Source organism: Scleropages formosus, chromosome 18, assembly GCF_900964775.1.
Source record: "Scleropages formosus chromosome 18, fSclFor1.1, whole genome shotgun sequence".
In the NCBI taxonomy this organism is placed as follows: domain Eukaryota; kingdom Metazoa; phylum Chordata; class Actinopteri; order Osteoglossiformes; family Osteoglossidae; genus Scleropages; species Scleropages formosus.
The window spans coordinates 15,044,182-15,065,302 of NC_041823.1; the positions used below are offsets into that span (position 1 = coordinate 15,044,182).

The following is a 21,121-nucleotide window of genomic DNA, read 5'->3' on the forward strand; positions in this document are numbered from 1 at the left end:
CATCTCATTTCCACTTGTAAAAAACAAAACACCATGCTTCATTTATAGGTGGCAGAGCAAAGACACATGGAGAAGTTTAATTAAAGAACGTGGCTGTCAGCTGTATACATATTACATACACTAATAGTACAGTAGATACTACACAATACACTACCATACTATATGATAGAAATGCTAAGTCAGCAATAAATAAAAGAAACAGAGCGGGTTTGCTGAGGTTAAATAAATTAGAATATGTTTTGAAATTCACACGAACGCCACTTTTTCTGTCAAACAGACCAGACTGAGACAGCACCAAAATACAAGCAGAACACACAATCTGAAGAATCAACACATTATTGAATCACCGATTTTGTAACTGGTAATCACATCTTTACAGCGCTTTCACATTGAGGATGTTTACAAATGATTAAATAACATTGGCTGGTTTCCTAAATTTCAGTTCCATCTCAGATTAAGCGATTTCCACCGAACGACGGCCGTGAGCTACAGCATGAGAAGTCTTTATTCCGTCATTGGAACAAAGCAAGTGAGGCGTGTGTCTCAAGAGAAGTAGATTAAGAATAGTTTTTTTTTTTTTATTAGTTAATATACAGTAACAGTATTCTGATGTGTGTATAATGCTATTGTAACGTAATCGATATCTAAGATGTGCTGGCAGATAAATGCTATAGATACAGTATCAGAGTCATGTCATTCCGGTTATTACAGCTGTGGTTTATGTACAGTGAACCTCCTCCCATATTCTGTCATCACACTAAAGATAGTCAATGCTTATAATATTCGGACTTACATGCATTCATGGCACGTGGATAAGATTTTAAAGTTTCATTCAGGTTTCACTGACTGGAAGGAAGGAAATAATTTACCTTTTAGCAAAGGTTGCAGTACAATCTGACCAAAGAATGAACACCTGTCTTTTTTTCAGCAGCTTCCCTTTCGAAGCAGGTTTCGCAGCACGCAGCTGTTAGGTGCGTATTGCTCTCACACGTACACAGCTTGTGTGTGTTCCTGCAACACAGTCGAACTCAGCTAAAAAAAAAGACATTTGTGATAAGAAAATGCACGCTGCGTGCCACTTATGACACTGCGTGTGCCACATTGATTTAAGAATTACCGTCATAGAAGAAATAAGGGACAAAATGCAAGTGATTCTGGTGGACATATATGTTTTGTGGAACATACATGCGGCATCTGCATAAATGTTTTACGAATATACTGTATAATAATCGTCTGATATCACATGTTATAAAAATTGCATTTTGGAAGACCAATGAGAATTCTGTCATAAATTGTAACTATTAGCTCAAGAGTAATGTTGAAAATCCAAACCAACTGCTTCTGAAAACAAGGTCAATGAACAAAGAATCCTGACACAGAAAGTCTTTAACATGGCGGCTCTATGGCAATTAAAATCCGTCTAACAAAATCAGCCTTTGCAGTCATGGTTTTGTTATACTGCGTCTAAAGGTGATTCCTCTATGGGCTGCCAATCGTGACTCTTCCCCTGTCACAGCAGCACAATTGCATACAGCCGACGATACACAACCATGGCCAGGAGAAGGGATGATACCATGCTTCATCTGTCAGGTCCCCACTTGAGCATGTTCTACAGAACACCCTAATTTTTAGAGCACCTTCCCAGGAACAGAGGCAAGGACTGGGAGAAGCAAAGCTGGAGCAGAGGAAATGATGACCATGTGTCCACGTCAGGCTCAGGATCTGTGATATTGTTAATGGAGATGATTGCTCCCACCACCCTCCCTCCTCACCTGGCCCCAGCCTGCATTTCTGGTTCGCTATTCCAAGATGTCCAGGTAGACTGGTGGGTTCTTGACTAGTGTGACCAAGCGACTGTGGATGTCTTTCATGACCATTCTCTGTTGGGGCTCCCTCTGCCAGCAGGCCTGCATGAGAATATACACCTCCTTGGGACACGTGCGGGGTCTCTCTAGCTCTCGGCCCTGCGTGATACACTCTATCGCCTGTGGGATACCATGGCACCATGGCGCACCGTGGAGGAAAAAACAGGAAGGTATGAAAAGTGTAACAGACAGAAAGGAAACTCAGAGAATGCCACACACATGCATTTACAGTTTTCATACTAGGTACAAGACCGCTCTGCAATATTGCAGAAATTGTGTACTCGATTCCATTGGAATACTGAAAGGATTATACCGCATACTTGATTTTGTTGAACATTTCAGGAATTGTTTACCGTATTGCAAAGGGATATGACGGGAAAAATAAAACGGGGTATTCAAGAGCTGTTAACACAGTCATTACTGTGGTCATTTCCACCAAGGTGGTCCTTCGGTTTTCCTCATTTATAGGGCAAGCAAGTTAATTACTGTCACGAACAACGAGGGGTGAATCACAGTTACAATCAGGCTATTCCCAGGACTGCTCGAGTTCCCCAGTTTGGGGAACCGGTGACCTCAGCCGTCGCAAAACTTCTACTAATCGAATAATGTGAAGAGGCTGTCAGCAGTAGACTGCTCTATGCATAATAGGCTTTCAATCACTGCAATGAACTTACAAAAAATTGATATTGACTCATTCTAGCATCCTCCACCCTTTCTCTGGTCCAGGCGGAGTGTTGGAGACGATCTATCTGTGCCCCCCGTAATTAGGCCTCGACGTCAATCATGAGCCGGGAGGGATTAGGCTAACGAGGTTAAACAAAGTCGACCCGGGGCGAAGATGAGAGCAAATGAGATTAAAATGGAGTGGACGGGAAAGGGAATCTACCTCCACTTGAAAGGAGAGAGGCCATTCTTTCCCATAATGGCTTTGCTGTGGTTTTCACTGGGCTCCACTTCTTGGTACTAAATATGAAAGGCTCAGTTCTCGTTAACAGCGATAATTCCAAATATTAGGTGGGAGTCTGTTCTGTCTGCTATTTTAAAAGGGTGCCCAATTAAATCCTATTTCACATGGCTACAGCTAGGCATAGATGACTAAGTTTGGGGTCCCTCTTCTGAGCTCTTGTTCTGAAATGTTCATAAGGAGAAGATCAACAGCAGTAGGCTGAAGGGCCTCAGTCCTGCCCTGCATACCTCGCTGTTGGAGAGCTGATACCAAGGCTGCTTTCCAAAGGTGAAGATCTCCCAAAGGACCACACCAAAGCTCCAGATGTCACTTTCTGTGGTGAACTTCCTGTACATGATGCTCTCAGGAGGCATCCAGCGAATGGGCAGCATGGTTCGTCCACCAACCTGAAAAGGGTGACAGAACGCAGAGCATGTACAGTTGGTTGCAAAAAAGTATTGGCCACAATGGGTAGCAGTACCAGGGACGACCTTACCGAGTATTGAAACATGCACTGTAAAAAAAGAAAAACAGAAGAGAAACTGAAAAATAGAAAAACAAGAGGTGCACCATACAGCCTCTATTACATTCCTTTGTTTGAACCTCTGATGTCATGACATTAATGAAAGACAGGTTGTCCAGAAGCAATGACTCCCCGGTGTTATGCCTCACCCTGTAATAGTCTGTACTGTAGATGTCCCGGGACATTCCGAAGTCCCCAATCTTCACAACCAGGCCCTCTCCAACAAGGCAGTTTCGAGTAGCCAGATCCCTGTGGACAAAGTGCAGGGACGCCAGGTAGACCATCCCGGACGCAATCTGGGCTGCAATGTGGAGCATCTGTGGAAGGGTCAGCTGCCCCATGGGGGGTATCTTCACCTCCTCCAGCATCCGAGCATCAGGACCATGAGCCCTGACAGAGGAGGGGAGCGAGTTTTTGTGACCTTAGAGAAGTTCAGAGTAAAAATGGCCAAACACCAGAAGACCATGTCTACATTTTTTTGCATGTCTGTCTTCCTCATTGTCTAATAAAGCTTTATTTGGAGACACATTTTATTTAGGTCATACTGAAGTATACATTTTAACCAGTCACTGTTTGCTGTCTAAATCAGAGGAGTTAAGTAAGGAAATCACAGTTTTTGATATGTGCTGTTTCTGGTAGACAGAATGGAGAAGGCTTCCTCAACAACAACTCAATATTACAAGCTGATTAATTAAAACTAATTTTGCCAAAACAAAACCTAAAACCAAAATTTGTAAGATGCAAATTCAATGATTAGAGAGAAAGATGAGCCTGTTCGAACCATCATTGATTTTTTTCAGCCATTGTTGTACTGTAGGTTACGCAAAAGTCGGATTGAGGCCTATGGTTAATAAATGTATGATTTATTTGTAAGCCCTCACTGTCAGATGTATTACAGTCAATTAATAATTATCCTAGTACAAATTACAAATATACTCCTATGGACCAGAGTTGCACATGCTACTTCCCTCACACAGCAGAGGCAAATCACTGCTGACATTTCTCCATTTGTCCTAATATTGGGCTCCCTGCTGTGTCACCCCTCTGGTGCATATACCATGGGTTCCATGGTTCATGGAGCTCAATATGGAATCACTATTAGTTTAGGAGGCAGGTGGCAGGGCAGGAGCAGCTGCTGAGGCTGGAGCCATGTCCAACACAGTCTGCTGGAAATGTGATTTCTCCTATGGCCGCCTGGACGTGCATTTTGTGAAGGCGCAAGCAAATGGCCCCAGTCCCCAGCCTCCAGTCTGGCTCCTTTGACACATGGTGTGCAGGGCTTTGTTTACACACACTTCCTCCTTTGCTGCTACAAACCCTGGGACCGTGCCCCAGGTGCAGCAAGACCACAACCGGCAGCATGGCCTGCGGCCGCGCCTTTCCGGTCTATGGCCTACTTCTTACCCCAGCTTCTTACCCCATTACTTCTTGGCTTTAACCAGCAGAGTCTGAATGAGGAGCCAGCTGTAAAAAGTGCCAGCGGAAGGCTTTTAACAACAATGACCTCACCACTGCTTCTCAACACGTTTGTTTGAGCTGTCAACAGATTTGTGCCTATTTTGTCATATTTCATCAGACTGCTTAACAGATAAGAACAGACACAATGTAGATTGTTTGTGTGTGACACACATACCGTTCTCCGTGTGTTTTGCACACAACACCTTTCTCAACTATAACTTTACCTGTTTTATACACCTGGAATGTATGTGGAGATGTGCTCAGATTTGGATGAACAGTTTGGGTAACATGCCAGATTCCTTCATCAGCAACTATAGTGCAGCCCTTTCGAACATGGATGTCGTAAGGACAGGAGCCGTGTGTTAGCACTGAGGATGTGGTCCAATAAGGGAGTATCAGGTTCAGTACTGTGTTGTCCTGTACTTAGGAACACTAGTGTATGGTTAGCTTCATTGATCAGTGATGTTGCTAAGAAGGAAAAGGAGACATGAATGGCAGCATGTAGAGGAAGCAAAAACGATGTAGGCAGAAGCATACCTGAGGAAGCGGTTGAGGTCTCCATGCCTCATGTACTCAAAGACCATGGCCAGGGGCTCGCCGTCAGTGCAAACTCCATAGAAGCGCACAATGTGCTCGTGCTGGAGAACAGTCAGCAGCTCGGCCTCACGTTGGAAGTCCTGTCGCGTGGATTCGGTGGCATCCTTCAGGGTCTAGTTTTGGATAAATAGGCAGCAAGAGTAGGTCGGTCCAAACCGAAGCAAAACTGACAGCTACCTCAGCCTTTCATACAGAAAAGTTTGGTGCTCTGGCTATTGCTATTTGGATCTCCCCAATTTTCTGAAAGTTTATGACTCAAGCCAAATGTACATCATCAACAAAAGACAGATGAAACGCGACTTTGTTGTGTCTACTTTGCAGTGTACGGTAATGGAAAACACAATGAACCTGACTGGAACACTAAATGGTCTCCCTACTGGTAGTTTTCATAAATCGAAATGAAAGGACAGCTGATATACATGCTGCCAACCTGCCCTCAGAGGTTCTTCCCATACCTTAATGGCCACAAGCATCTTGTCGGTGTCGGGACTTAGCTTGGCACACTCTGCCAGATAGACCTTGCCAAAGGCGCCCTCCCCCAGCTCCCACTTCAATACAATGTCTTGGCGCTTAATATGCTGCACACCTGCAAATGTAAGGATTTCATACTTTAGTATATTTATATCACCGCAAACTTGCACTGGAAAAGTGGTTATTGATAATGGATGGGTGGTACAGGGAAATCTGTTTACCCTTAGTGATTGTCTGAATGTGTCACGATGGTTTGTTCCATCTTAATTTTTATGACTGCAAGTCCATCATTAAAAAATTAGTGATCTAATTGTCAGTATAAGATATAATACAGTTGTACATTCCAGGAGATGGCACTGAAAATGCCAAATGGAATCAACTCTACCCAGAGTGAACACTGCAAACAGAATAGCGTTGACCGACAACCTCCTGCTTGAACATGGAATTTGCATTGTGCTTTTTTCAGATGGCAAAGACTGCCAATATATAGATGAAAATGCAATCTCTGTTGCTGTTGCATTTGAAAAACTTCATGTGAAAGTGTAAATAATGAAACTATCTTTAAATGTAATCTTAAGGACGGAAACTTTTGAAAAAGAAAAGGCACGCTTATACGTATGATATTTTCCTAAACTAATTTAAAAACCCATTTCATTATATACAAAACTTGAAAAGCTTGGACTGAAACGGGATTGAGATGAGGAAGTGAAAAGAAAGAATTCATCCAGTAATGACAGCCTTCAACCCACACATATCCTTGTCCTTGAAGATGCCACTGAAGTACTGGGGGTTCTCCACAAAGCTGGACAGCCCAGATTCTAAGGTGCTCTTGTCTGAAGTTGGAGTGCTGGCCCCAAAATTCATGAAACGGAGTGAGACTGCAAGGTCATCCTCAGTGCCCAGGACAGATGCCCCTGTTTACAGTAGAGCATATAAATTAGTACACCCTTTTTAACTGCATGTACTATTACACATAACATATGTAAACTGCAAGGTCAGATACACTGTCTTTCAAGACTGTAGCAGGTAAAACTCTATCTCATATAAAGCAACATTTACATAGAATATTGGTAACTAATTTGGGCGTATTATTCTAAATGTCTTGCCCACTACCATGCACAGGACACAGATGTTACAAGTAATGGACAAAATTGAGTTCACTGCTAATGATCACTGATGAGTTATATGGAGATAAGATGCTACCAGAGAGATCGTAAACCATTAAGCAACCAATTGGCTGACAGCTGTAGAACCCAAATTGCTTCCAAAATTCTAAACCCCATTCAGAGAGAAACCACAGATCCCCCCTGGGTCCAGGTAGGCTGGAGCATCCAAGAGGAATTATGCAGGGAGGTGAGCGAGTCAATGTGTTCCACTTAGACATTAAAAATGAGGTCCAAGTGGACCAGCATTGCCTGCATACATCAGTCTTCTTTAATGGCCACTATCACCAGCTATGGGACCTCATGATATTTACTTTACATGGGGCAATTAGGATCTAGTATAGAAGCACTTTGCCTGAGACTCTGGTGCTGTGTAATGTAACAACTTATCAGAAATTGCAATGCCCTCTCTACGCACAGTACTGTATTATGTACATAAAGACATTTCATCTGATTCCATAATGATAAGCAAAGGTATTTCAATAGGTTAAATACCCACTGCATTGTCTAATGAGCACACTTTGGAGATATTCTGTTGATACCCTAGGAATCCTGAGGATGTGTCATAGGTAAAAAGTTAAAGGATGACAGCTCTCTATGTAGACACCGAAACGGACTTGGAGAAAAACAGAAGTCTTACGGTGGATGCCAAACTTAGAGCGTTGGCCACACTTGTTGATGACCAGGACCATAATAAGAAGGAAGGTGCATGCGAACACAGCGAGACCCACAGCCACTGACACCTGTGGATGAAAACTCTACACAGTTGGACAGCATTGATTTTCATTTCCACCTGCCTTGCTATTGATGATTACAGTGAACACCCCAGACTTCATCATCATGACCACATTCTCACATAGTAATATGGTACTTACACCAAAAACCCTGTTCTCCAGATTCTCTGTGACATCTGTATTGGATTTATTGGTGGGAGCTGTAAAATTCAAAGAATGTAAATTTAATTTTCTTTTTCAGGATTTTGTTCTCAAGCTATTCCTGTTTAGATATTATGAATTAACATTATTGTGGAGTCAACAGACAATTCATCAGGATTCAAGGATTTTTTCCAGCCAAAGTGCTCTGACTTTTCACTCAAAATATGTTTTAAAAACAAATACAATAGGTGGTGGGAGTATGAAAATCCAGTGGCCTGTTATACTGAATATAAAAGTATAAGATTCATTAAAGAAATGGTGTATTACAACTCAAAGTTGTACTTGTTCCATTTCAAGCAATATTTAAAAGCATGCAGGATACTTACGTATGATACCCCTTTTGACTAGCATTCAAGGAAAAAAGAAAATATTTTTGATATATGAAGAGTTTATAGTATATTTGACATTTTATGAGTGGACATTATGTACAAAAATACTAATTAAATCATCTGAAACAAATACACTCGTCTGCTTCACTTGTCATACTCACTGGGTATGATACCCTCCGGATCAAGATCACCAAAGGGGCTGTCCATGAAAATTCCAGTGGCGGTAGCCTGGTCCCTACCCAGGCCATTGTCCACAATAAGGGTGTAGTGGCCATTGTTGAGATGGGTGGGCTTGTTGAGGAAGAGACAGCCATGTTGCACGGAGCCATCATCTCTGTCCAGAATGAGCTGAGTGTAGGTGAATTCGGACTCGATCAGCTCAGAGCCATTGTAAAGCCAACGGATGGTGGGGGGAGGGTTGCCATCCACTGCGAAGGGGAAGCACCAGTGATGCTGAGCTTCTGCATCTCTCAGCCATAGGATCCTGACTGGGACTGCATGTGGGGATCAATAGAAATGGCAAGAGTCACTGTCTATTGTGGAAACTGACAACTGACTGACACCAAGGAACCAAACTGCACTGACTTCCACTGCTGTTTTGACATTTTGCGTAAAAGCCGATACAGAAGAAAAAACTTCAAGAATTCAAGGGCAATATAATTAGAAAATATTTCAGTGGATGCTGAAATCACCCCTTAACTGAAACCTGATGTGCCATATTCCCAAAACAGAAATTTTATTAAAAGAGGAATTTCTTTTAAAAGAAGATCAAAGCGTTGTGTTCAGTGCTCAGTGACCTTACTTAGCCTATTATGGCGCTCTTGTTTTTCCATAAATCAATGTCTTCCATCTTTACAGTAAACCTGTTGACCTCACATTAATAATAAATCCTCATGTTATGAAGGACTGAGACCGCAGGCAGCACCTAGGAGCAGAGTGGACAAGAGATCCAGGAAATGGTCTGTTCAAATTGAAGGAGGTACTGATGCATGGAGCCCGGGAACTTCCTTATTGCCAATCCAATACTGTTAACCCATGACCCTTCTCCAGAAAGTACTTTGTAAGGGTGAAACCCAGGCACTCAGTAAGCAGCAATGGAAACACTAGCTCACACTCATCTGTTCCTACCCAAATACCTACAACATAACACATTAACTCATCAGTACTGGGATTTTCCATGTAGGCAGTTGAGTGTTGCTATATAAAACCATGCAATGGAAACATTACTATAAAACACACTATGACAATGATGATGCTGTACTCTAACGGTCAATAAACACTATAATTGCATTAGTTTATCACCAATCTAATTCAGGCCAATTTAGTCTGATCACAGAAAAATAAATTTTATTCAACGAAATCTTATATAGTTCTGGTTTATCAGGTATCATTTGTGCACCATACACATCAATAAAGTGAAGGTTCAGACGATGGGGTTACATGAAATGTTTACTCATAAAACAGTTATAGAACCTGTGATAAACATGTGCCTCCAGCACAGTTCTGCAGGTCCAGCCCTGTAAATACTCGGCTGATCTAATTAAGGAGAGGCAGTTAATGAGTGTCTACCCAGGAGTGGGCTGATATTGACAGATTAGGACAGCCACACACTTACCGCCTGCCAATCTGCCCCTGCCAAACAGGCTTCCGGAGTGTAAGGGCAAGGCCCATTAGCAGAGCTTCAATAAGCCCCATCCCTTGACCGATTGTTACCCAGGCCCCTACTCTACCACCTTTCTCCTATACCCTCTCAAGTCTTTTCATGAGACTGCATTATCTGCATTTTAAAATGCCAGGGCACTTCATTGTACCATGAGATTGCTCTCATATTTATGTTTCAATTACTTTGTGATGGGAAATTGATGACATTTACAATACTTGAGGATTTGTTTAGCAGACGAGGTTGTCAAGCTAGACAGATTCACACATTACTTACAACCAGAGTGAAGATCTCCTGAAATCCACCGTTGCAGTATGTCGGGATAAGCCCTTAGGCACACAGCAGCTATAAATGGTTTTCTCCCATCAGTCACCTGATGTACCCATTTATATTAATCAAAAATATTTAATCACTAATAATGAGAATTGATGACCTTACCGATCCCTGACAGCTTCAGGGCTATGTCAAGAATCGGTACCCTACACAAAAATACAGAAGAACCTCAGAAAGCAGGCCATGCTGTGACATGATGCAAGTCACTGCTATAGTCTATAGTGACTTTTATGAAACTTACACTGGATGTCCAGCATCACCATGTCTTCCCCCGGACCAGCTCTGTTCTCAGCCTCACAGGTCAAATTGTGTAGGTTGTCCAGGGAGGAGACATTATATAGATTGAGAACAAGCTCCAGTGTCATCCCCCAGATTCGCTCCTGTAAACGAAATAGAGCTCGGTACCTTCACAGGTCTGACTCCTCTAGTGCGCCAAATCTTGTTACGAACATTTATTTTATGAGGAACAGCAGTTACATGCTAGTGCTATTAAGATTATAATGCTGTGTGTATTTAGAGAAGATGCTAATCACCTGCTCCTGGTGATGCTGGCTGAGGACAATGCAGTAATAAATGTGTAGTAAAGCACCTTCTTAATTTTTCACTTTTAGGATTGAATTCATTATTTAAGAAATATGATTGTGAAACATGCTATTTGTCCGGGCTTTTATCAAGTCATTATTTTAATTTGGATAAAAGAAAAAACAGAAGTGACTACATTGTGTTAAAGAAAAGAATATGATGAACTGAAGCAGACTTATTAGTCCTCATTAGACTGACATCTGTCAAATACTCATGTTTGCGAAACATTATTGTCATTATACTGATTGCCTTTTTGGTTGTTGTTACAATGGTTTTCTTCACAGGATTATCCTATAACACTGCTCTCTGCATACCTGGAGGGTGTAATGAGACTGCAGGTCCTCCGTTATCCAGCTCACCGAAGGCATGGGGTCACCTTTCACCTGGCAAACAAAGGTCAAGTTGCTCCCTTCCCGAACTGTGTGGTGGGAGGGGATGATAGAAACCTCAGGCATGCCTAAAGAAGAATTAACAAAGTTGCTGTAAATTAATCATGTATGCCTAACATGTGCGTAAAAATATTCAAAATAATGCTGGAGCAGTGGAAAGGAAAATCTGTTTCACCCACTGCAGTTCTCCATCACCACATCCTCCAGCGGGTAGATGGTTCCGTTCGCGTGGCAGTGCAGCGACTGATGAAGGAGGTCCCCGAGCCCAGTCTGCTGCCACTGCTGTAGCCAGTGAATGTCACAGGAGCAGGACAAGCTGTTGTCTTTCAGAATCCTACAGCGCAGTGAGTAAAAGTACAAGTGCAGAGTTCACCCGCAGGGTTTTGTTGCACTGGAAAATTTTCTGGAAGAGTCTTGCATGAAGAAGGACAGAGCAACAAACAAATCTGGTTTAAAATGATAACTACAGACTCTATTATCTGCAAGAATAAATAAAGTTTTGTGGAATGTTAATTACTCACAGGGTCATTAGAGGAAGAGAATGGAACACTCTCCAGCTGACAAATTCCAGAAAGTTGGAAGCCAAGTTACTGCAGGGTTAACCAAAACAGTGAACCACATTAAAAAGTTAGACTTTTTATGTTTTATTCCACACTGCATAACTTGGCAATAGTTTACTATTGAAATGCATTTGTACTGGCATTCTTTTCATCTAATATCTCACAGAATACGCTTGTCGCCAACAATGTTGGCATCCCGGAAATGCCTGTCCGGATATTGTGAAGCTGCATGGCTGTAAAATTTTAGTGACTTGAATGAGGATATGATTGCTAGTGTTAATTCAGTATTCTGCTACCAGGCTGCAAAGACTTTTCAGAAAACTTTGTTTAAGGAGGTGTCAACCTGTCATGAAAAGTGAAACTGTGCAGTACAGCAGTTAGACACAGAGAATACTTCAAAACTATGATTGATGGGCATTAGTCTGTGAGGGAAAACAGCCTGTTTTGAACATTGGTTTCATCGTCACATGGAGACCCCTATCAGGCCATGTCCTGTTTCTGCCTTTTCTGTGAACGTGGCCAAAAATGCGAAAAGTGACGCATACATTTCTACCCAGTCGGGAGGAATGTCTTCCAAAATGAAAATGCTTCAATCCACATAAATACCTTTAAAGAAAAAACCAACATATAGTAGCTGCAGTGGGGGTGCGGTGGCGCAGTGGGTTGGACCGGGTCCTGCTCTCCAGTGGGTCTTGGGTTTGAGTCCCGCTTCGGGTGCCTTGTGATGGACTGGCGTCCCGTCCTGGGTGCGTCCCCTCCCCTTCCGGCCTTACGCCCTGTGTTGCCGGGTAGGCTCTGGTTCCCCGCGACCCCGTATGGGACAAGCGGTTCAGAAAATGTGTGTGTGTGTGTGTGTGTAGTAGCTGCAATGCCTTACTATGTTAGATGGATAAATGAGTATTTTTCTGACTGTGCTCTGATTTCATAACAAAAGCACACATATTATGCAGAGCTCCCCAGGCAAATGTATCAGCAGCAGAGAAATGTGTAATTACTTCTAACTGAAGTGTATCATTTAGCAACACCGGCATCTCTCAAAGCCTGAAAAAGCCAGATCTTTAGTCTCCGAAAAATGTTAGAAGGGTCCCCCATTAGTGCTGGATGGAAGAGAAACCAAACTGTATGAACTGGTGACAGCAGACAACACCTGATGGGGGGGGTGAGGGGTGGGTTAGTGCAGCTGACACATATCCACTGTGGCAGGGGTAATGGGGGCTCAGAGGGTTCAATTATTTGTTTTTCCTCGCTCCCCAAAGTTCACATCGTATGGGTCAGCCATCAGGGCCTATCTATTACCAGCTCGATCCGACTGAAAGCCGCAGGGAGAGAACGGCAGGGAACAGCAGCTGCTGCTCCTTGTTACACTGTCCCCTGACATATGAAGGAATTGATGGGGGTGTAGACTATTAACAGGGGTGGAACTGAAGGCACAGACTCAAAAAAAGCAAGCACAAGCCCCACCTTCAACCAACAACCCCCCTCATGCCATCCTCTTAGTCTGAGCGTCACAGCTGTTCCACTACGCAGCCTCTGTGAAATATTGATTAAGTGATAATGGACCCTTAGTGGAGTGTATTTATTATGCATCAATTGTCAATAATCGGCCCAAGTGAGCGAGTAAAAGGTGAGTCCTGAATATCTTTTCCATTTACCCCAAACCCCCAAGTTTGGGTCCACTCCCTTCAATACCCCATGTCCTGTTGTCCAACACTGTGAAATCATAGTGACAGGGAGGAGCAAAAGGGATGTGGTTCTTCTTTATCAGTGCTTGTATCTTACTGTTCACAGTGCCTGAAACTGGCATCAGCACAGCTGTAATCTAAGAAATGAGAGCTTTGATTGTACTGCAGGCTGAATCTCAGCTTACTGGCTCCTTATCCTTTGATAAATAACACAATGGTAATCACATTCACCTCACCGGTATTGTGAATATTTGTGCAAGTAAACATACGGACATTTCCTAAAGTCAGGTGTCCACTTACTTTATGATGGTGTCTAAAATACTGCACATTTTCTTCATTTTTCTTTATTTATTGTAAGCAAACCTATTAAAATTTTTGGTGGCTCCCAGCCTGTGACACGATGGGGTTTGGCACTGTACAGCTATGACCCAGTAATGACCTGGCTGACTTTGTGGACTCCAGAGCATTAATACTGCTCAGAAAAAATGTGATCATCATATGAATAAATTATAATCACAAGGCATTTACAGCCAATCTCTACATACATCACAGTGGAAATCACTGCATTCACACTGTAATGGAATGTTCAACAGACACAGCATCAAAAGAGAAAATAAACAATCTTAGCAAGTTCTATAAATACAGGAAGCAATATGTGAAATATATGAATCGGGAAAAAAGGAACTCCTGGAATTTCAACTCCTGGAGTGTTTTCTGTTGGATTTTGACAGGTGGGCAGTGAGAGGTGGGGGAATAGCAGCACTTAACTTGTGACCAACAGGAGGCTGCGGGAGCAAACCAGAATGAACGACAGCTTGATGGACAGCTACAAACTGTTGCTGTTCAAAATTGCCCTGGACAAGAGAGACAAAACTGTGGGATCGACAAGGACACTTACACGTACTGGAGCTTGAGGTTATACTGGAAGGCCTTCGCAGAGATGTGGACCAGTCCACAGAAAGTGATAGTTCTGTTGGAAAGAAAACAGGAAGTCTTTAAGGAGCAAGCAGGCAGCATGGGAGTCACTTATCTGGCCAGATCTGTGTGACGCTTGTGGACACATGCATGTATTAGGAGCAATGAGAGCACACTTAATGCAATATGTCTGGATCAACAACAGATTGAAAAGATTACCGTAAAATTTGCCATGTGTGTTGCAGTGATATATTCAGCGAAGACCTCCATTCATTCTGATTCATTCAACTGGATTCACATATTTAGCCCATATAATTTATTTGAAGCTGATGGCAATGTACATGAAAGTAATAAATTCTATCTACAGTATCTATAAATGGAAAAAAATGGTGTACATTTTTTACTGTCAACACAGCAGCTCATGCACCTGTGTTGATTGATATTATATTTACATTTATTTACATTACTTTTCTTCAAAGCAACTTACAGTAACAAGCAGCTGATATTATTTACCCATTGATACAGCTGGGACTTTTTTTACAGGAGCAATTCAGGGTAAGTACCTTGCTCAGGGGTACTACTGCAAAAGACAAGAATGAACCATGACCTCTGAGTCCGCAGGTGGCAGCTCTAATTACTATGCTACCTAATGTTAATGTTAGCATTGACAATAACACAATGAACAAATTAACACATGTATTAATTATGAGATATATCAATTGTATCAAAGCAGAAAAGAAAAACTGAACACTTAAGTGTAATTTATGCTAGCCCTTGCAGCAATGCTGCTCATGATGTCATTCCATGCTGTAACAAAGGAATAGCACTGATTGAGAGTGAATATAAATAAAAGTTACGTGATAAAAATGTATCCATAACCTATTTTGGCAGAATGCGTCCAAAATTACTTACAAGTTCTTCAGTTCTCGATAGGTGGGGAAATCGAAGTCTGTAATGTTTCTCAGATTGGCTTGGTTTTCAATATAGCTGGTGTACGGAAAAAGAATTTGTTTGGTACACGTGGTGCTGGTATTAGCAGATTGCATTTACATGGCATTCAATGGCTAAGACATGTTAGCATAACTAGCATACGGTTGCATAAGACAGACATAACTGTTACTTATAAAACACTTCAGTTCTTCAAGGTACTTTTAATTACTTTAATGTTGATTGTATTCCCAAAAAACCCTGGGCTTGAAATACACTTGAGAGTTACAAGGTACAAAGTCAAACCATGCCGTTTCTTACTTCATTCTGATTTAACGCTAGTAAAACTAACCTCAAGAGGCAAAGTAAATGTTTGTATTGTTTATCTGTTGTATTTTAAAGGAGAACAAAATACTTCAATAAAAGACATTTACAATAGGCAGTAAAAAAAAAAAAAAACATGGAACAATGTAAGTCAATTAAAGTAAGTTAAGAATTAAAAACTTGAGAGTGCATGTCTTTTTCACACTTCAAAGGTGCCGTCATTTTCAAATTGGCGCAAAGCATCTTTTCTGAAGAACCTGATGCTACTGTCTGACCAAGAAAACACAAGACAGCTTGGGTTGTACAAAATTTTTTGCAGAGCTAATAAATCCAGTCCTCACATTGAAATATGAAATATAATAATTGTCAATATTTTGTTTGTTTAATTAAAGTATTTTTTAAACTTTTGCCCTTTTACTCTAAATATCCAACTCCGAAACTGGTTGCACAATTCTCCCATACACATGTGAGCCTGTAAAACATTGCTTGTATTGATAGTTCACTAATTTCACCCAAGGGTGTTTTCTTTTCATTTTGCAATGTTTTCAAATACATGTTTATGCTGCAATGTTGCCCTTTGAAATGATATTTAGATTGACTGGTTGTATCATGTGGATGTCTACTAGGTAATCTACTATCTTCTGTATTCTGGAAAGGAGAGAATGGTTCATGGTGTTGGAACCTTCTGAGCACTACAGCATTATTGGACTGCTACTTACATGTCCAGTTCAACTAAAACACACAAACTTATTACAATAAATAGCTGAAAATTCTGTATCAGCATGGAAAACCATTTTGTTGTCTTTGTGTGCTGTATCAGTGCATTATGTTGTACGAGGTTAAGGCTGCAGGGATTTTCTTGTAGAACTTGTACAACTGAGCACAAGGGAGTCACCTCATCACAACTGGAACACTCATGTTCTCCTGCCAGGAAACACCCTTAACTCAGCCTACAACCACATCTTGTAACTGAACACCTGGCAGGAGATGCAGGAGTTCTTTGTTCTATCTGGAGTGATCAGAGGCAGGTGGAGCTTGTCTGTCTGAGTTCTAAAACATTTCTGTGTCAAAATGTGCGAAATATCGTTCTTTACATTGTATGTATTGTATGTGATGCTACATCCAAAAAGCAGAGATTGCATGAACACAGTAGTTATGAGTAAGGATTTTAAAAGTGGTCTGTCTGTGGTCTCTGACCGCAAACTACTGCGAGACAGTGAGTGAACTTCCAGCTGTAATCAAAGCCTACTTTATCCCTTAATAAATGAGTTAATATGCTCAATCCTTACCATTAAACACAGTGTTTTCCTTTTACAGGTGACCTAGTTAGTAAACACACAAGCAACGAAACCAAAGTTGTATGTTGTGAGTGCTATTTTTTTAAATTTGTAGCTGAACTGGAGTTACACTTAATTACTAAGCAAAACAATAAAAATTTGAGCATATAGTATGTTTAAAAGTAATGTCATTTGTTAATTAAATATTTCTCATATTTCATTGATGGGTGTCTTGAGGCACACACACGGTCAACATGTCATGCAACAAAAAAGGCGAGCTGAGCTATGCGTATGTTGGATATTGACTCATGGAGTTGCAATATAATTACAGAGCAGGTGGGATGCAGATCACAAATTGCAGCAGCTTATTGGATTGAGTCAAATTGGTAATATTTCATCTATTGTTCTCAAGTGGGCGTTCGCTGGCAATTCACAAAATTGCATTTCTCACTGAATGCATTATAAATCTACATTTCTATATCAATGGTAAAGGATTACATTTTTCAGTATTCATTGCTTTAAGGCACATACCTTCCCTCGAGCTCAGGCACTGACACAAGAGCAGCATCTGTCACTGAAGTGCTGGCAGCAGGTAGCATGTTGTCGAAGGACACTAACTTGTAACCAGAATGGCATAGGAACCGATCCAAAGAGGGATCAAGCTGTTGTACCGCAGATCAAAATACTTCACCTGAATTGTCCTAATAATATATTCAGCTGTCCAAATATATAAAACCACACAAAACTGCAGGTGGAGATAAAATAATAACAATGAGTAACTTTTGATGCTGTCAATGATGATGCCACCATGGCAGAATCCAGCACAACAAACTGAGCCACAGTTGCTTTCAAAAAGGCTCATTAAACTGTTGTTGGATGCAACAGGCAAGAGAATAAAACCCTGTGATTTATAAAGGGCAGAGCAAGGCCACACAAATTAGAGTCCAGGCTTAATTTAGGAGCTTGACTTTTTATGCCACACTAGACTGCTCATTGTAACAAACTATGAAGAGAAGGAAAGGGTGACGACATTCAGCTGTACTTCATTGTTGATAGGAAAATGGGCGCAATAATGCACTCAATCATGAAAATAAAATTTTCACTACTGTACGGGGAGCGATATCCAGTTTTCTTTCATTTGACATGATTTCATTATATTTAACCAACAAAGCAGCTTCCCTTGTGATTGCATGCCTCAAAGTCATTTCTGTTTCGATCATGCATTTTGACATGCGCTACGGTAAGGAGAAACACGGAGCTGCACTGATGGGACTTTTTGTTCCGCAGTTCAGCACTTAAACTCAATGCCACGTTGCTGTCTTGCAAACATTTAGTACGAAGGAATATTTGTCTAGCGTAGTATCAAAACAAACCAAGAGCCCACCTCTCCGACTGTTCATCTCAGTTACGTATTCTTGGAGTTTATTGAACTTTAATTTAGACTGCAGAGAACAGTCAGGTCCCTTCTGAGATTTGAGAACACAAGCTGAGGTTTGCTGATAGACTGTCTTGGATTAATTAGCCATCCTTACACAAAAGGAAACCAGATACATTAAAGTCAAACCTTGTCAAAACAGAAAACCGTAAACATGAAAAATTTTACATATGAATGATGATGCCCCACAGCAAAGGCATAGTATAATATCTGATACTTTGTATGAATCACTGAGTCACTTTCCAAAGTACAACTCATGGAAAAACCAAAGGAAACAAATGTTTTTTTTTTTTCCCCTCAGTAAAAGAGGTCTGCAAAATAACCTCAAAGATGTCTACATCTTTTTAAAAAGCACTTAGCTCTTTAAATTTTAAATATGTACATTTAACTACATTCAGAAGTAACCTGATTATTTGATGTAAACTGAGTCACTGACTTTGCAGTATAAAAAGGCAATTGATTCCTTCGACATGGAGGACTAAGCTCTGCTTTCAAATAATGAAGAAAATAAGATGCAATCATGCTAATTTAAAGTCTTGTGTCGCTTTTCAGGACTTCCTAAGATGTCTAAAAACACTCTTTAATTTCATTCTTGCATACCTGAAATCATGCAAACATAAACCTGGTATAGCTGTCACCTGGCTAAACATGATATAGTAACACTTTGAGATTTATCTTGTTTATTACCACCCCAGTCTGCTGAAATGTTAATCCCATCATACATAAAGCACTTGAGTAGGGAAGTAAAGTGTCGAGAGACTAATTAATTACTAGTTGAACTTACTGGAGAGAAGGAGCCTTTAAATCAAGGACAATCTTCCCAAAATCACTCCATCACCAAGTAACCTTAAATAAAAAGCTGTAAATACACACACATAATTCTTACGCAGATGAAACTGGATAGAATTAAAGAACTGGACCACAGCACGACCCTCTTTACAAACTGTAAAGAACTTATAAAAAGGGATGGAGAACTGACCGGTCTGAGACAGAACAAGCAAACTTTGCTGCAAAAGCAAATACATGTCACTGAGCTCTGGAAACGCCCATGAATATTTTTGAAGTTATAACAGAGGCGCCAGGTCCCACATAAGTAAGATGGATAGAAGTGAAACTACTTTCTGCTCATGCTCAGAAAATATACCTTTGCCCGCCTATAATGAAATGCCGGCTACACAAATAATGCGTGGAACTCAGAAATGATACTGAAACATTATGATAAGTCAAAACTCAGCAGGCGTCCTGCAGTGAAAGAAGAGGGTTATAAAGTAGCACTTGATTAAGCGAAAAACTTAAGGCTACAATCAACAAGTACACAAATGGAAAGGAGCTGCACCTTCCTGATGCTCACATGGTTTGTAACTTTTTGCGAAGCCAGCGAAGTTGTGTGAACACCAAGAGGTTCAGTCCAGCGCAGTGGCAGCGCACTGTGCCAGGTGGAAGAGGCAGTGGGCAAGACTCACATGTCGGTGACGTTCTCGCTGTCCTGCAGGCCCAGTGCAGGGATGCTGGCCACACGGTTGGGCTCCAGGCAGTGCAGGCTGGTGAAGGAGCAGCGGCAGGCTTCGGGGCACCCACCTCTTGCCGGCGCCACCAGGCCAAGCAGCACCAGCAAAAGGGCTGCCCGCTGAGTGGCACCCATGGCTCCGATGGACTCGGCGTGGACACACCGCAGGCAAGGCAAAGGCAGCCTCTCTCCGCAACACTTCCCCCTCCACCGGCACGCAGGGCTGTGCTCACAGCCAGGCACTCTGCTGCTTAGCCGCAGTTGTGAGCCGGGGCCCTGGGGACACGGGGCTGCAGCCTCCTACCCATTTTCTCCACTCAGAGATGGAGGGAGGGGCCCCGAGGTCTGTGAAAGGCGGGACGGGGTGTTTCAGCTTAACAAAATAGACACTGTGCTTCTTGGTCTCCAAACCATCTTTGTAGTATCAGTTTCCTCGTACTTTACACTGAAGCATTAAGCATTAGCTCGAATCTAGTCCCGTTTTACGCGCATATTTACGAATTACATCATTTCTGAGAATTGGTATGCAAGAAAAATCATGAACTCATATATGCTGTTTATTTGGGGATTCATTACTAAAAGGTCATTTCAACAGTTCTCTCTCCCAGTTTGACTGGCAGACATAAACTCGTGTTATGTGTATTTTCCAGTGCAAGTGCTTTACCCATGGAAAATCGTACATATAAAGTTCTAGTAAAAATTTTTTGCACCATTAAAATCAATTGCACTGTAAAAGTAAGGCCTCATTGTCGTGCACCTTATTGTGTAAAAAAATATGAAATAGGTTATGCAACTTTAATTTATAAGGTTAATTTCATTTATAAAGGTGAGATTTCATTTTGTTATAAATGTAGTTTCTAGAGTTTTTTAATATGCCACATAATAGCAGATATTTTATTTATAAATCTATTTTCATGTGAGGGGGTGCGGTGGCGCAGTGGGTTGGACCGGGTCCTGCTCTCCGGTGGGTCTGGGGTTCGAGTCCCGCTTGGGGTGCCTTGTGACAGACTGGCGTCCCGTCCTGGGTGTGTCCCCTCCCCCTCCGGCCTTACGCCCTGTGTTGCCGGGTAGTCTCCGTGACCCCGTATGGGACAAGCGGTTCAGAAAGTGTGTATGTGTGTGTATTTTCATGTGAATAAAATACAAGAATGTGTGAAAACCTAACCGGTGGATTTGTGACAAAGTGTGGATATTTGACAGTAAGATAATCACACACTCCCATTTCTCAGCCAAACTATCTCTT

At 41.7% G+C, this 21,121-nt stretch overlaps 1 protein-coding gene across 1 annotated transcript; it reads right to left on the reverse strand.

Annotated features, from left to right (window-relative positions):
* Positions 1–1,799: 1,799 nt before the first annotated feature.
* On the reverse strand, positions 1,800–20,069 carry ntrk1 (neurotrophic tyrosine kinase, receptor, type 1). Its single transcript, XM_029245934.1, is given in 16 exon segments — positions 1,800–1,985; positions 3,060–3,218; positions 3,484–3,724; positions 5,330–5,502; positions 5,845–5,975; positions 6,610–6,774; positions 7,664–7,766; positions 7,899–7,957; positions 8,431–8,781; positions 10,522–10,660; positions 11,177–11,319; positions 11,431–11,585; positions 11,773–11,841; positions 14,392–14,463; positions 15,321–15,395; positions 19,835–20,069. Coding segments are annotated over 16 exon segments (2,400 nt in total). The 5' UTR covers positions 20,014–20,069.
* Between the last annotated feature and the right edge of the window lie 1,052 nt (positions 20,070–21,121).